Source organism: Rhinatrema bivittatum, chromosome 5, assembly GCF_901001135.1.
Source record: "Rhinatrema bivittatum chromosome 5, aRhiBiv1.1, whole genome shotgun sequence".
Lineage (NCBI taxonomy): Eukaryota > Metazoa > Chordata > Amphibia > Gymnophiona > Rhinatrematidae > Rhinatrema > Rhinatrema bivittatum.
This window is the reverse complement of record NC_042619.1, coordinates 79,584,701-79,600,476: the sequence shown is the minus strand read 5'-3', so window position 1 is coordinate 79,600,476 and position 15,776 is coordinate 79,584,701. Positions and strand designations below refer to the sequence as shown.

Genomic DNA, 15,776 nt, shown 5'->3' with positions numbered 1-15,776 from the left:
TCGGTGCCGCTTCCTGACATCTGCAGGGCTGCTACCTGGAGTTCTCTCCATACATTCGCAGCCCACTACTGTTTGGACAAAGCTGGAAGACAGGACTCCATCTTCGGACAATCTGTCTTGCGTAACCTTTTTCCAACATGACGTACCAACACCCTTCCGCCTGCCCGGTGGGGTGCGGATGTCCTCTACCAAATTTCACCCCAGTTGTTGTGCCTGTTGCACGCCGCTGGGTATTTTTGGTGCACGTTCGGACATCCTCAGCTCGGTACTCACCCATTTGTGAGGGCAACCATCCTGCTTGTCCTGTGAGAAAGCAAATGTTGCTTACCTGATGTAACAGGTATTCTCCCAGGACAGCAGGATGTTAGTCCTCACGAAACCCGCCCGCCACCCCGCGGTGTTGGGTTTGTTTTCTTATTTTATTTTTTTCGGCACTGCCTAAACAAGACTGAAGGGGGATGTATTCCCTCCAGGTTAGGATATAACTCCTCATAGAATACTATATTCTCCCTGCAAGTAAGAATACCAGGATTTCTGGCTAACTTCAGTTGTCTGTACACTATTGAATTCATACCATAATCAGCAAGAGAACCAGTAAAATATGGAAAGGTACATCTGAACTTTTCTTCATCAGTCAATAAAGGGTGGTGATTTTGTCCTATGATCCATATCTCAGGATGAGTGAATGGATCCTCAGAAAAAATATTCCCCTCAGCAAAGATATCATAGCATGGTGCAGAACAATGATTTGAGAACAAGCCTTTGCTACACAACATTATTTGAATTCCCCCCTTAATAAAATTAATTACTATAGGACCCATCCATGAGACTTTGGGAAGAATTGAAGCTGATTTTGTTAAGTAGATTTCTATGCTGTTGCTTGATGCAGGAGAAACAGACAAGTTTCCTTTATATCTGTCGAAAGTGGTCTCCCACTCCAGTCTGGTATCCACTTCTGCTATGGTGGGATTGGCTTGGGATAGTGTCCTGTCCACTTGAAGGACTTTGGCATCATAACCCCTGTTATTTATTTTGAAAATAGATCTGACGCTGAGGCCTAAGCCTTGATCTGACATCATATCCTGGTCACTGAGGCCTAAGCTCAGATACAAATGGTTCAGCTCCTACCTCTCAAACAGAACATACAAAGTAACACTCAACAACAAAGAATCAAAACAATTCCCACTCTCACACGGCGTCCCACAAGGATCATCACTTTCCTCCACCCTGTTCAATATCTACATGCTCCCCCTTTGCAATCTCCTCACCGACATGAACCTATATACTTTGTATATGCCGACGACGTCCAGATTCTCCTCCCCACAAAAGAAGATCTACAGAACACACTATTTCAATGGAACACCATCCTAACTCAAATCCAACAACTTCTATCACAAATATCTCTCACTCTCAACAGCACAAAAACATAAATCGTGCACATCTCAAACAAACCCCCTACATGGAACATCCAAGACCCCTCCTCCACACAAAGCAAGAGACAACTTGTTACAACCGTAAGAAACCTAGGCATCACTTTAGACTCCGAGCTCAACTTAAAAACTCACATCAATACAACAATAAAAGGGGGCTTTTTCAAATTACAAGTCCTCAAAAAAAAAATCAAACCCCTGCTTACTCATTCAAGACTACCGGTCCATACTCCAAGCCCTCCTCTTATCCAAACTCGACTACTGTAACTCCATCCTTCTTAGGCTCCCAACCTCCACCCTCAAACCCCTCCAACAACTACAAAACGTGGCAGCCAGATCCATCTCAAAAGCAAGCGCTCTGCACACATCACCCCCATACTAAAAGACCTCCATTGGCTCCCCATAAACTACAGAATTCAATATAAAGCACTGACCGTAATGCACAAATCCATCATCAACGAAAAGTCTGACTGGCTAAAGGACACCATACATTCCTACGATTCTCAAAGAAACCTGCGATCCAAAAACACTGGACTACTTGCGATCCCCTCCAACAAACAGGCCCACCTCACTTCTTTTTTTTTTTTCAACATATTTTATTGAGTGAGCAAGCATTTAACAAAACCAGCAAACAAAAAGTACCATACAAGCTCAGCACACATTTTCATTTAACGAGCCCCACCCCCCCCACCCATGCCCCGAGAATCTCTGATCAATTTGTTTTTCACTGTTTGCCTCTGTGGAAGGCCCCTGGGCAGTCACCTATATGTCTACATTACACGGAGTCCCCTGCAAGGCAGGTCACAAAGCATTAACATGTGCGTAGTCCGCTACATTGTCCCCAAAGGCGCCAAGCTCCGAACAGTGGGGGATAAAGATCTGTAGTAACAACCCCAGATTTCCTCAAATACCCGTTTCTTCCAGGGAGGAAACCTTTTGTACATTGAGCCATATTCCAGTTGAAACATGTCCGTCATCAAAGTGGTCCACATTTCTAAGGTCGGGGAATCGGCCTCCAGCCATTTGGTCAGAATACACTTTTTGGCCATGAGACAGGCCTTAGCTAACAATCCCACATTGTCAACATTTATGCTCTCGTCCCCCACATCATTATTAAGGATGCAAAAAGAGCTCGACCATTGGATATCCATAGCAAGTAACGTTGACAGAAATTGCCGAATGGAGGACCAAAAGGCTTGTACCGAGGGACAATCCCAAAAACAGTGAATCAACGATGCAAAAGTACAGGCGCACTTAAGACAGGACGCAGTATCTTGAATTTTGATATTTTAGAATACATTTGCAAGGAAAACGCAATACATATTTTGCTCCTTTTTGAATAACCCTTTCTCTCATAGACAGAAATTCTTTTCTCCTCAGTTGCGTGGTTAATGAAACATCTGGAAAGATTCTAATTGGAGATCCATGAAACTGAGAGTTTTGATTTCTAAAATATAATCTAAGTATTAGATCCCTTTGAGAAATATCTGCACACTGAATAATTAAAGTGGCACGATTTTTAATCTCTAAATCTGATGACTTTTCTAACAGCTCAGAGAATTTTAATTAGATAACTTTTAAACAGTTCTCTAGGAGACAACAGATGGGTCCTAGGAAAATTAAGGATTCTCAAATTTGCTCTTCTAATTTGATTTTCCATCTGTTCTATTTTACTTAATTGAAATTTCTCTGATTTAATTAAATTTACTTGAACTTTTTCTACCTCTTCAACCTTTTGTTCTAATTTTATCACTGATTTTTCTATTTTTTCAGTTTTTATCTGCAAAATTTTGTTATTATCTAAACTTTGTTGAACTGTCTTTGTCAAGTCATTGATAGATTTTTGAATTAAAAGAATCAAACCACCAATTTCCTCCATAGTAAATTTTGTGGGAGCAATTACTGATAGACCAAAATTCAAGATACGTATTTAATTATCCAGATCAGCTGCGAGAATACCTAGATGCCTAATCCCATCGTAATATACCTTAGTAATAAGGAAAGAGTAAATAAAAGATATATATAGTTCAGACACAGTTATTTGTTGGTAATTGCTTAACAATAAAATGCTGCCCCTTTTTTTTTTTTTCTGCATATTAGACAGGTTTCGTTATTACTTTCAGTACCAGTCTTAGATTATCACAGATGAGATCAAAAGATGTTTTCTGTAAAGTTGAAATTTGTGTTTTGTTTCAAGTATTTGGAGATCTATCTGTGTTTTATCTTCTGTAATGATTATATAAGTTTAATAAAAATAAAATTAAAAAAAAAAAAAGACAGGACGCAGAGGCAACAATGCCCATACGAAACGCCCTGGCTGGAGAGTAGACAGTCCGGTGAAAGATCCGTTGTTGCATTTCCCGCAATCCCACATTTTGGGTGATGAGAGGTATGGACATATAAGAGTTTTTAAGCATTCGCTCCACTATCTCCTCCTGGCAGTCCCGTGTCCACAGAGGACACAACTTTTGATATATACCATAATTCTGAATCATGTGCGCATATGAATATAAACAAGATAAAGAGCCTTTACGGGATTGCAAACACGTAATTAAAGCAGCATAATGTAGACTTAATATCTTCCCCGCATTCCCCCGGAGCAATTCAGACACCAATGCACGCATTGACCCATATAGCAGAAAGTGTCGTGGTTGAAAATCAAATAAGGTTTGACATTTCCCACCTCACTTCTACACGAGAACGTGCATTCTCAATAGCAGGCCCCACTCTATGCAACAAACTACCAGAAAAACTCAGAACAGAACCTTCACCGCAATCCTTAAAAAAAAAAAAAAAAGCACTAAAAACCTGGCTATTCCTCAAAGCCTATCCTGAAAACAGCTAACCCCACATCAGCACCCTCCAACCCCTGCCCTTCCAAATCACCTCTTTAAACCGCCCCCACGACAACAGAAATTCATCCAACCAAACTGCCTCACCACCTCAAACCCTTACTGTTACATGGCTAAAACATCATCTTGCATTTGCTATAACACCTAGCCAACAAGATACAATTGACACTCACCATGATAGCGTTAAATGATTACAGTCAAACACATAATTGCAACCTTATTCAATGTTACTGTATATATTTACAATGTTACAATGTTTTTGAGAAAATACTGTTTGTTGTGGTCCGTGCCCGCGGCCCCCTACCTGAATTCTGTGCTCTGTCTACTCTGAAGGAAGGTGCCCTAGTAACATCACTGTGGCGCGTTCTCCGGGTGGAGGATGTCATTTTTAGTTGCTAGATCAAGAAAGAAGATGCTGGAAGGCCTGCTCCTGGGTCTCCAGGCCTAGGCCCAGGCCCCCTTGGCGGCAGGATCCAAACACTGGCCAGATCCCAGGAATGGGACTTGGTCATTGCCTGGTCCCACTATAGGCCCTATTTGTCCAAGGCCTATTTTCATTTCATATCATTAGTATGAACTGAAAATGGCCTCTCTGTTCATTGAAAACAAATGCACCTCCCAAGAATGCAGGGTTGTGAGACAATAGTCAAGTTTCACTCTTAGATAAAGAAAGGAAACATACTTACTACACTGTTCTTTTCCTCTGTCCATAATGAAGAATTCTGATTCCTTGTCCTTCAAGAATATTGTTATAATATGGATTGAGATAGATGTGTGGGATTGATTGCAGTTTTGTTTTGTTTTGTTTTTTTGCAGGAAAAGCTGTTGTAAGATTTAAACCCATACCTGTTGGTGAACCAAATAGTTCAGACAAGGTGAAGATAAACCTAGCAGAATCATCAGGAATTTCTCTGTCTGTAAGCATCAACAATTTGTAGCTTGAATTTATTTTGAAGACCAGAATACCTATGACTATTAATTCAGATATTAATAGTGGACTGCTAGTTACTTTCTCATAGTATAAAAAATACTTTAATTTCATAGTTATGCCAGATGCAATGCACAGCAGTCCATATCACAGGGATACATGGACAATGAAGTGAAGGAATTTTGAATCAATAATGGCATTTGAAAAATCTCTATTTTAGCTTAATACAATGTTAGAACAGTTCTGTTTAATGCCTTTGACAGATCTCAAGATTACCTAATAATGCAGTTTTCATTCCATTGCCTCTTGGAGAGAAACTGGATGAAGCTGTGCAGTTTTAAGTGTTCTGATATATTTTACATTTCTTTTGCTGGTTTTTACCTGCCTAGTTTGTTTTTTTAAAAATTATACATTTTCTCTTTATCCCAGGACAAGCAGGATGCTAGTCCTCACATATGGGTGACATCAGTAATGGAGCCCTATGTACGGAAAAACTTCTTTCAAAGTTTCTATGAAACTTTTGACTGGCACCAGAGTGCCTACTGAGCATGCCCAGCATGCCATGATATTCCCTGCCACAGGGGTCTCCCTTCAGTCTTCTTTTTTCCGTGGAGCCGTTAGCCTCGCGGTTACTAGGAGTCCTGTGGAAAATTCTCCACAACTTTAAACTTTAAAAAAGTTTGGAAAAACTTCAGCCGCAAGGGTCTCCCTTTTAGTATACCATCGCGGTAAGTTGTTTCCTTATTTTGCGGTTCCGTTCCGTTCTTTTTGACCGCTTTTTTCCTGGTCATCGGTCGTCGACGACTGTCCGACCTCAGAATGGCTTCAGGATTCAAAAAGTTCCCTAAGTGCACCAGAAATATGTCTATTACAGACCCCCACCAAGACTGTGTCCTTTGCCTTGGTGAGAACCACGATGTTAGGTCCTGCCCCTTATGTGCCGCCTTGACATCGAAGGGACGTCGACTCCGGATGGAGAAGATGGAACAGCTGTTCAAAATTCAGCTTTTACCTGCAGCATCATCCTCAACGCAATCGTCTCTGGCTGGATCGATTCGTAAGGTGGTGTTAAAGAAGCGAGTCCCAGGTGAGTCGGGAGATGCTTTTCTTTCCTCCCCCTCTCCATCGTCAAGGGCATTGACATCGGGAAGCGAAAAGGCAAAAGAAAAGCATCGGCATCGAAGGCCGCACACGCCGACCCGATACCCGTGGTGCCATCTACTGAGACGGAATCGACGGCTAAGAAACCTCGGTTGGACGTACAGGCTCCGGAGCCATCGATACCAAGGCGATCCCCGCCGATACCGGTGCAGGGAACCGTACCTTCTCAGGGCTCTGAGGAGGTACCGGCATCGCCACTACCGCCTCCCCCACATGGCTGCTCTGATCTCACCAGCCATGCGGGCGGAACTTGATGTTTACATACGTCAAGCGGTACGGGACGCATTCCTCGAAGCGATACAGAGGCCACAACCTTCGACACCAGCGATGCCATCGACGCCGATTCCGGTACCAATGAATATTCCGTCCTCGATACCGATGTCACCGGCCATTCCGGCACCGATGCAGTCTATGCCTATTCCGGTTCCGACACCGATACCCTCGATGCCGATTCCACCGCCAGCACCGATGAAACCATCGATGCTGATTCCAGAGGTCTCTATTCTTCAGCCTCTGATGGAGAAGTTGGACACCCTAATCCAGGCTGTAGCCAAGAAGCCCCAAGATATGGATCAGGGCTCCATGCCAGAACCAATACCAGGTCCTTCTGGCATTGTACCACCTCGGAGACCACAATCTCCAGGATTTCCTTCCATTCCATCGATGCCTTTTAGACCATCAGGTCATCCAAGAGACACTGCAACTGATTCTGACTCAGATGTCTCTACAGACAAGGACGTCTTGTCTCAGCCTTCACCTCCAGAAGATAGGAGAAAGTCACCTTCGGAAGATCTTTCTTTCTCCAATTTTGTAAAAGACATGTCTGAGACTATACCTTTTCAGCTTCTCTCTGAGATTGACTCCAGACAGAAGACATTAGAGGTGCTACAGTTTGTAGATCCACCCAAGGAAATACTGGTTATACCAGTACATGAGGTGCTGCAAGAGCTCATGTACAGATTGTGGGAGCACCCTGGATCAGTAGCATCAGTCAATAAGCGAGCAGATGCTACATACTTAGTCCAGCCAATTCCTGGATTTCAAAAATCTCAACTATCACACCAGTCGGTGGTAGTTGAGTCAGCCCAGAAAAAGGCTAAAAGGCTCAAAACACATGCTTCCACACCACCAGGAAAAGAAAGTCGATTCCTGGATAGTCTAGGCAGAAAGGTCTTTCAAGGTGCTATGTTGGTCTCAAGAATAAATTCATACCAGTTATTCATGAACCAATATCAACGCAACCTCTGGAAACAGGTAGAAGGCATTACCCAGGATCTTCCAGAGCAATTTCAAGAACCTTTCTCACAACTCGTGCATAAGGGCCTAGAAGCAGGCAAGCACGAAGTCAGAGCTACATACGACAGCTTTGAGACCGCTTCTCGATTGTCAGCCTCAGGAATCACGGCTCGTAGATGGGCTTGGCTGAAAGCTTCTGAGTTACGTCCAGAAGTTCAAGAAAGATTAGCCGACCTTCCTTGTTTAGGTGATAACCTATTCGGAGACAAGTTTAAGGAAGCAGTGGCCACCATAAAGGACCACACGGAAACTCTCAAGCAATTATCACTGATTCCTCAAGAGTCACAACCACCTTCTAGAAGACTTCCTAGAAGAGATGTCAGAAGGCCTTACTACCGCCAACGACGCTACTACCCACCAACAAGCCGGGCAAGACAAGCTCGTCCAACTCAGCGTCCTCAGGCTCGACAAAGGCCTACTAGGCCTCAACCACCTGCTCAGACTGCATAAACATCAGGCTTTTGAAATTCAACCAGAGAGCAGAAGCCCCTTTCACAATCCACTTCCAGAATTACCAGTGGGAGGTCGCATAACCTATTACCATCATACATGGACCTCCATAACAACAGACCAATGGGTACTTTCAATTACAGCTCAAGGGTACCGATTGGATTTTCTCACTGTACCAAAAATCCTAAGAACAGAATTATCCACCCTTCTGAGAGCCAGGGCCATAGAACCAGTTCCCAGGCCTCAGCAGGGCAAAGGATTCTACTCCCGCTATTTCCTTATTCCAAAGAAAACCGGAGGCCTACGTCCAATCCTGGATCTCAGAAATCTCAACAAATTTCTCAAAAAAGAAAAATTCAGGATGGTATCGTTAGGCACCATGCTACCTCTTCTTCAAAAAGGGGATTGGCTCTGCTCTCTGGATCTTCAAGACGCCTATGCTCACATTCCCATCTTTCCTCCTCATCGCCAGTACTTGCGATTTCTGGTCGAAGGACAACACTTTCAATACAGAGTACTCCCATTCAGCCTAGCCTCAGCACCTCGAGTGTTCACAAAGTGTCTGGGAGTAGCGGTGGCACATCTTCACAAACAAAAGGTGCATGTATTCTCTTATCTGGACGATTGGCTCATCAGGAGTCGAACAAAAGAAGGAGCTCTCAATTCACTCAAGCTCACAGTCAACTTACTTCACTCCTTGGGATTTCTCATCAACTACCAGAAATCCCATTTCACACCATCTCACCTGTTACAATTCATAGGTGCAGATCTAAACACCATCATAGCAAAAGCTTTTCTTCCAAGAGACCGTGCTCAAACACTCGTTCTCCTGGCACACTCTTTCTGAACTCAATCTCAAGTTACAGCACATCAGTGCCTCACCCTCCTCGGACACATGGCCTCCACAGTTCACGTCACTCCCATGGCCAGACTGACCATGTGACTAATGCAATGGACACTCAAATCTCAGTGGATTCAAGCCATTCAACCATTGTCCACTCCCATTCAGTTAACACAGGAACTACGCTCCTCCCTCCTCTGGTGGACATCAATGAACAACTTGCTCAAAGGCCTACCTTTTCAGCAACCAGTTCCCCAAGTGACTTTAACTACAGATGCGTCCACCATGGGCTGGGGAGCACACATTGGTCATCTAAAGACACAGGGAACGTGGACAAAACTCGAAGCCTCTTTTCAAATAAACTTCCTAGAGCTTCGAGCTATACGTTATGCGCTGCATGTGTTCAAGGACTGCCTTTCACACAAGACTGTTCTGATCCAAACGGACAACACAGTAGCCATGTGGTACATCAGCAAACAAGGGGGAACAAGTTCCTACCTCCTCTGCCAAGAAGCAGCACGGATTTGGGATTGGGCCCTAGCACATTCAATTCTTCTACGGGCCACTTACCTAGCAGGCATCCACAACATAGTAGCCGATCACCTAAGTCGTCAGTTCCAACCACACGAGTGGTCCTTGGATCCAGCGATAGCAACCAAGATCTTTCAACGCTGGGGTCAACCAACAATAGACCTCTTTGCATCTCACCTGAACTACAGAGTGAACAATTACTGCTCTCTGCTTTGACAGGAGAACAGCCTACAAAAGGACGCCTTTGCTCGCCATTGGAATTCAGGCCTGTTATACGCGAATCCACCGATACCGCTCATAACCAAAACTCTACTGAAGCTACAACAGGACAAGGGGACCATGATACTCATAGCCCCTTACTGGCCTCGACAAGTATGGTTCCCCACACTGCTAGACCTCTCAGTCAGGGATCCAATTCGTCTGGGAGTAGCTCCCAATCTCATAACTCAGGATCAGGGTCGGTTGCGCCATCCCAACCTTCAATCCCTGTCCCTGATGGCATGGATGTTGAAAGCTTGATCTTACAACCACTCAACCTTCCAACCACTATATCTCAGGTGCTGATAGCTTCACGTAAACCTTCCACTAGAAAGAATTATTCCTATAAATGGAAATGGTTTACTTTGTGGTGCACTCAGAAATCTATAGATCCTTTCACTTGCCCCACTACTTCACTACTAGACTACCTATACCATCTTTCAGACTCTGGTCTTAGGACTTCATCTGTAAGAGTACATTTGAGTGCAATCTCAGCTTATCATAACAAGCTGGGAGATACATCTATCTCTACACAGCCTCTCGTCAGTAAGTTTATGAAAGGCTTAACTCACCTTAAACCTCCACTTCATTCCCCAAGCATACAATGGGACCTGAACGTAGTATTAACCAGGCTCATGCGTTCCCCATTTGAACCCATAGATACCTGTGACCTTAAATATCTTACATGGAAAATTGTATTCCTCATAGCCATTACATCAGCTAGAAGAGTCGGTGAACTACAAGCTCTTGTTACATACAAACCTTTTACAAAGTTCCTACATGACAGGGTGGTTCTCCGTACTCATCCTAAATTCCTTCCAAAAGTAGTCACGGAATTCCACCTCAATCAGTCTATAGTTTTACCAACATTCTTTCCAAGGCCTCACTCTCACCAAGGAGAAAGAGCCTTACACACCTTGGACTGTAAGCAGGCTCTATCCTTCTACTTAAACCGCACTACAGTCCAAAGGAAATCCAGTCAACTATTTGTATCCTATGATCCAAACAAACCAGGTAAACCAGTGGGTAAACATACTTTGTCAAACTGGCTAGCAGATTGCATACAATTTTGTTATGAGAAAGCAGGCCTTACTCTTCAAGGGCGAGTAAAAGCACATTCAGTCAGAGCGATGTCAACCTCAGTAGCACACCTTCGCTCTGTACCTATTCTGGACATTTGTAAAGCAGCAACATGGAGTTCTCTTCACACCTTTGCAGCTCACTATTGTCTAGACAAAGAAGGAAGACAAGATTCAGCCTATGGATAATCGGTCTTAAAGAACTTGTTTCCAGTGTAATCCCAACTTCTTCTACATCCAACCTGCTGTGATCTTCGGCTGATTCATTTCAACAACAATACTTCACTGTTGCCTCAATCCCAAATGACTCAGCCTCTAGCTTGCTAATCACCCATATGTGAGGACTAGCATCCTGCTTGTCCTGGGATAAAGCAAAATTGCTTACCTTGTAATAGGTGTTATCCCAGGACAACAGGATGTAGTCCTCACGAAACCCACCCGCCACCCCGCGGAGTTGGGTCTGATACGTTTTATTATTTTATTTTTGGCTAACGCTAATTGCTACAAAACAGACTGAAGGGAGACCCCTGTGGCAGGGAATATCATGGCATGCTGGGCATGCTCAGTAGGCACTCTGGTGCCAGTCAAAAGTTTCATAGAAACTTTGAAAGAAGTTTTTCCGTACATAGGGCTCCATTACTGATGTCACCCATATGTGAGGACTACATCCTGCTGTCCTGGGATAACACCTATTACAAGGTAAGCAATTTTGCTTTACGTTCAATTGATTTTGTTATGCCTTGATATAAATTGCTGCTTGGAATTTGAACCTTAGTTGTTTTTTTTGTTATTCCTTCCAGTCCTTCCCACTTCCTTTAACTTTTATATACAGTCCCTTAATTTTGTGGTGGGCAGGCTTCATTTTCTGTAAGGATTCTTACTGGTAAAAAAAAAAAAATCACACCTGTGCATAATTTCTTTTTTTCTATTTTAAGGTTATTAAATTCAGCAAACAAAAAATATTTTGTTAGAAATAAATTCTTTTTCTAACAGCCAGATCGATCCAGACACATGGGTTATTTCCCCCACCTCCGACCAGCAGATAAAGACAAATATTAACAATTTGCTGATGTTACACTATATAGATTCCCATGTGGACTTCATCCTGTCAGTATTCTCTGTCTCTAGCAGATGATATGCATATATATCCCATGCTTTGAGCCGATGCCTGGTTAGGCTGAATAAAAAGAAATTTAAATTACAGGGTTGCTCCTACAGCAAAAACCCTGCTGTCCTTTCCCCAGTAGAACGTAGCCTTAGTCCTGGGGCTTCCAAGGGTTGGTTTACTCTTTGAAAGGCTAAAAAAAGCGGAGAATAGGAAAAAGGGAAACCTCAGATCAAAATCCAGAGTCCAAAACCAACCCTTGGAAGCCCCCTCCCCTCTGTTTCTCCTTTGAAAGAGTAAACAACTGATTAACATTTACTTGTTCTAATCCACTCATTATTTTATGATAGAGGTCAATGAAATGAGTAAAGTGGAATGAATAAACATTAAATCGGTTGTTTATTCTTCCAAAGAGTACAAGGACTAAGGGACATACAATGAAGTTACTAGGTGGTACTTTTTAAACTAAGAAGAGAAATATTTTTTTACTCAATGCATAATTAAGTTCTGCAATTCATTGCTAAAGGATGTGGTAAAAGCTGTTAGGTGTAGCTGTGTTTAAAAAAAGGTTTGGACAAGTTCCTAGAGAAAAAGTCCATAAACCATTATTAAGATGGACTTGGGGAAATCCACTGCTTATCCCTGGGGTAAGCAGCATGGAATCTATCTACCCATTGGGATCCTGCCAAGTACTTGTGACGTGCATTAGCCATTGTTAGAAACGGGATACTGGGCTTGATGGACCCTTGGTCTGACCCAGTATGGCAGGTCTTATGTTCTTATGTCCAGTAGGACCTAGAACTCTCAGGTGTCAGCAGATGTAGTCATACATTTGGTGTCTCACATAGCTGGAGTAGGGAATGTATAAGGATTTTTTCAGCTGCATTGTGCTAGATCCTAGAGAATAGGAACTCTTGGAGGAAGCTTTCAGTTACATTGTAGAATGATGGGGAAAATCTGTGTGGGATCAAATGATGACCAACAAGAACATCAACGTAGAGAGGTTTTACAGCAGGAGATAGGAAAGAAAGTCTACCAGGCTAGATGCCTTGATCCTTGATCCAGTCAACGCTGGAGCAACAACTTTTCTATGTATCACTGTTGGAGATTTGTAAGGTGATGACGCGCGTATCTACTAAAATCCAGCGTACTTTTGTTTGTGACTGGTGCGCCAACAAAAGTACACAAACGCGCATTTTTTGTAAATCTACCCCACAGTGATTAACCATTCATGAGGTTATTTGTCTGTGTATCTGTATAATATCCCTATTCTGGAGTGATGGTGATTTTCAGATTTTCACATTTTCTGAATGAAATTTGTGGTGTGGTGTGATATGTTTAATTCTATATAGCATTTCTGCAATATTTCAGTGGATTGGGTTATAATATATTTAATTGGATGTTTCTTGGTTCGGTATGCAAAAGTGTCAATTGTATGCCAGACATTGTTTGTTTCAATAAAAAGATTAAACAATAACTAAAACACATTGTGGGATCACAGTGCATTCTTTGAATTATTTGTAAACATATTATAGAAAACTGTAAAAAGACATTTGATTGGTAGTAACATTACCCATTTATTTCACTGTTGATTCCCCTATCTTCAGAAATACCTGTTACAGGTAAGCAACTTTACTCACTAGTTTTTTGTTAATGCAAGATTTTTTTGAAGGTAATACTGTTTTAAAATGTCAGGGTATGATTTTACTAATAAAGGTTAAAGGTTTCATAAACAAAATTTTGTTTGCCTTTCAGAGCATTTCTTGCAAGGAGCCATCTGTACCATCAAAAAGCTATATTTCTGGGATAAAAGGAAATGATGAAATTCAAGAAGAGATTAGCTATGCGGATGGAAAGGTAAGATCAATAACTCGTTTTAAAGCAAAAGAAAATCTCCAGTCCTATTTTTTAAATTTTCTTCTATACATTTTTGGCATGCAAGTTTGTTCTGTCAAGTTTTTGCATTAGCTGATTATTCTGCTGAGACTATGTACCTTTCGAGGATCTGTTATGTAAATTCAGCTTGTATAGTTGACCAAGTAATTCATTGGAAAATTGGGCATCCAAATGGCAGATGAAATTTAATGTGGATAAGTGCAAGGTGATGCATATAGGGAAAAATAACCCATGCTATAATTACACGATGTTGGGTTCCATATTAGGTGCTACAACCCAAGAAAGAGATCTAGGTGTCATAGTGGATAACACATTGAAATCGTCGGTTCAGTGTGCTGCGGCAGTCAAAAAAGCAAACAGAATGTTGGGAATTATTAGAAAAGGAATGATGAATAAAACGGAAAATGTCATAATGCCTCTGTATCGCTCCATGGTGAGACCGCACCTTGAATACTGTGTACAATTCTGGTCGCCGCATCTCAAAAAAGATATAATTGCGATGGAGAAGGTACAGAGAAGGGCTACCAAAATGATAAGGGGAATGGAACAGCTCCCCTATGAGGAAAGACTAAAGAGGTTAGGACTTTTCAGCTTGGAGAAGAGATGGCTGAGGGGGGATATGATAGAGGTGTTTAAAATCATGAGAGGTCTAGAACGGGTAGATGTGAATCGGTTTTTCACTCTTTCGGATAATAGAAAGACTAGGGGGCACTCCATGAAGTTAGCATGTGGCACATTTAAAACTAATCGGAGAAAGTTCTTTTTTACTCAACGCACAATTAAACTCTGGAATTTGTTGCCAGAGGATGTGGTTAGTGCAGTTAGTATAGCTGTGTTTAAAAAAGGATTGGATAAGTTCTTGGAGGAGAAGTCCATTACCTGCTATTAAGTTCACTTAGAGAATAGCCACTGCCATTAGCAATGGTTACATGGAATAGACTTAGTTTTTGGGTACTTGCCAGGTTCTTATGGCCTGGATTGGCCACTGTTGGAAACAGGATGCTGGGCTTGATGGACCCTTGGTCTGACCCAGTATGGCATTTTCTTATGTTCCTATGTTCTTATGGTGTGGCAAGTTTTCTTCATCATATGTTCTGCAGTTGATAAAAACTGCATGGTAGCAGTTCGGTGAAAAATGCTTTTTGCTTCTACACAATACTTTGCAGCAAGTGAGAAATATTGTAGTCACTGACAAACATTTAAAAATGATTTAAACACCACTTTTTATCAGCTACTGCTATTTGGTCTGAGCCCAAAGTACTTACTTTCAAAAAGCCACTTTGTGGCCTGTGTAAACAGTGTTTTCAGTTAATAGCTGTCCAGATTTTAATTAGAAATAGCATTCTTGTTGATAGTTTTTTAGCAAGAGGTCATGCATCCAAGAGCATAACAATCAGGCCGATACAGTACAGTGCGCGCCAGCGGAGCGCACAGTTAACCTGCGTTTGGATGCGCGTTTTTGACGCGCTGGCTTTATCTCTTATTCAGTAAGGGGTAATAGTGCGTCGAAAACGCGCATCCAACCCCCCCCCCCCCCCCCGAAACTAATAGCGCCCGCAACATGCAAATGCATGTTGATGGCCCTATTAGTTATTTCCGCGCGATTCAATAAGTAAAATGTGCAGCCAAGCCGCACATTTTACTTTCAGAAATTAGCGCCTACCCAAAGGTAGGCGTTAATTTCTGCCAGTACCGGGAAAGTGCACAGAAAAGCAGTAAAAACTGCTTTTCTGTACACCCTCCGACTTAATATCATGGCGATATTAAGTCAGAGGTCCCAAAAGTTAAAAATAATTAAAAAAAAAAAAAAATTAAATCGGCTCGCGGGTTGAAAACTGGAAGCTCAATTTTGCCAGCTTCCAGTTTCTGAACCCGTGGCTGTCAGCAGGTTTGAGAACCGACGCCGGCAAAATTGAGCGTCGGCTGTCAAACTCGCTGACAGCCGCCTC

The 15,776-nt window shown here is 42.4% G+C and overlaps 1 protein-coding gene across 3 annotated transcripts in view; it reads left to right on the top strand.

Annotated features, from left to right (window-relative positions):
- Nucleotides 1–15,776, top strand: part of CENPJ (centromere protein J) — a 363,081-nt gene that overhangs the window by 288,365 nt on the left and 58,940 nt on the right. For all 3 annotated transcript variants that reach the window (XM_029602492.1, XM_029602491.1, XM_029602493.1), the window contains 2 exons: nt 5,099–5,199; nt 13,687–13,788. In XM_029602492.1, coding sequence (XP_029458352.1) covers nt 5,099–5,199; nt 13,687–13,788 — 203 coding nt within the window. The remainder of the gene's footprint in view (nt 1–5,098; nt 5,200–13,686; nt 13,789–15,776) is intronic.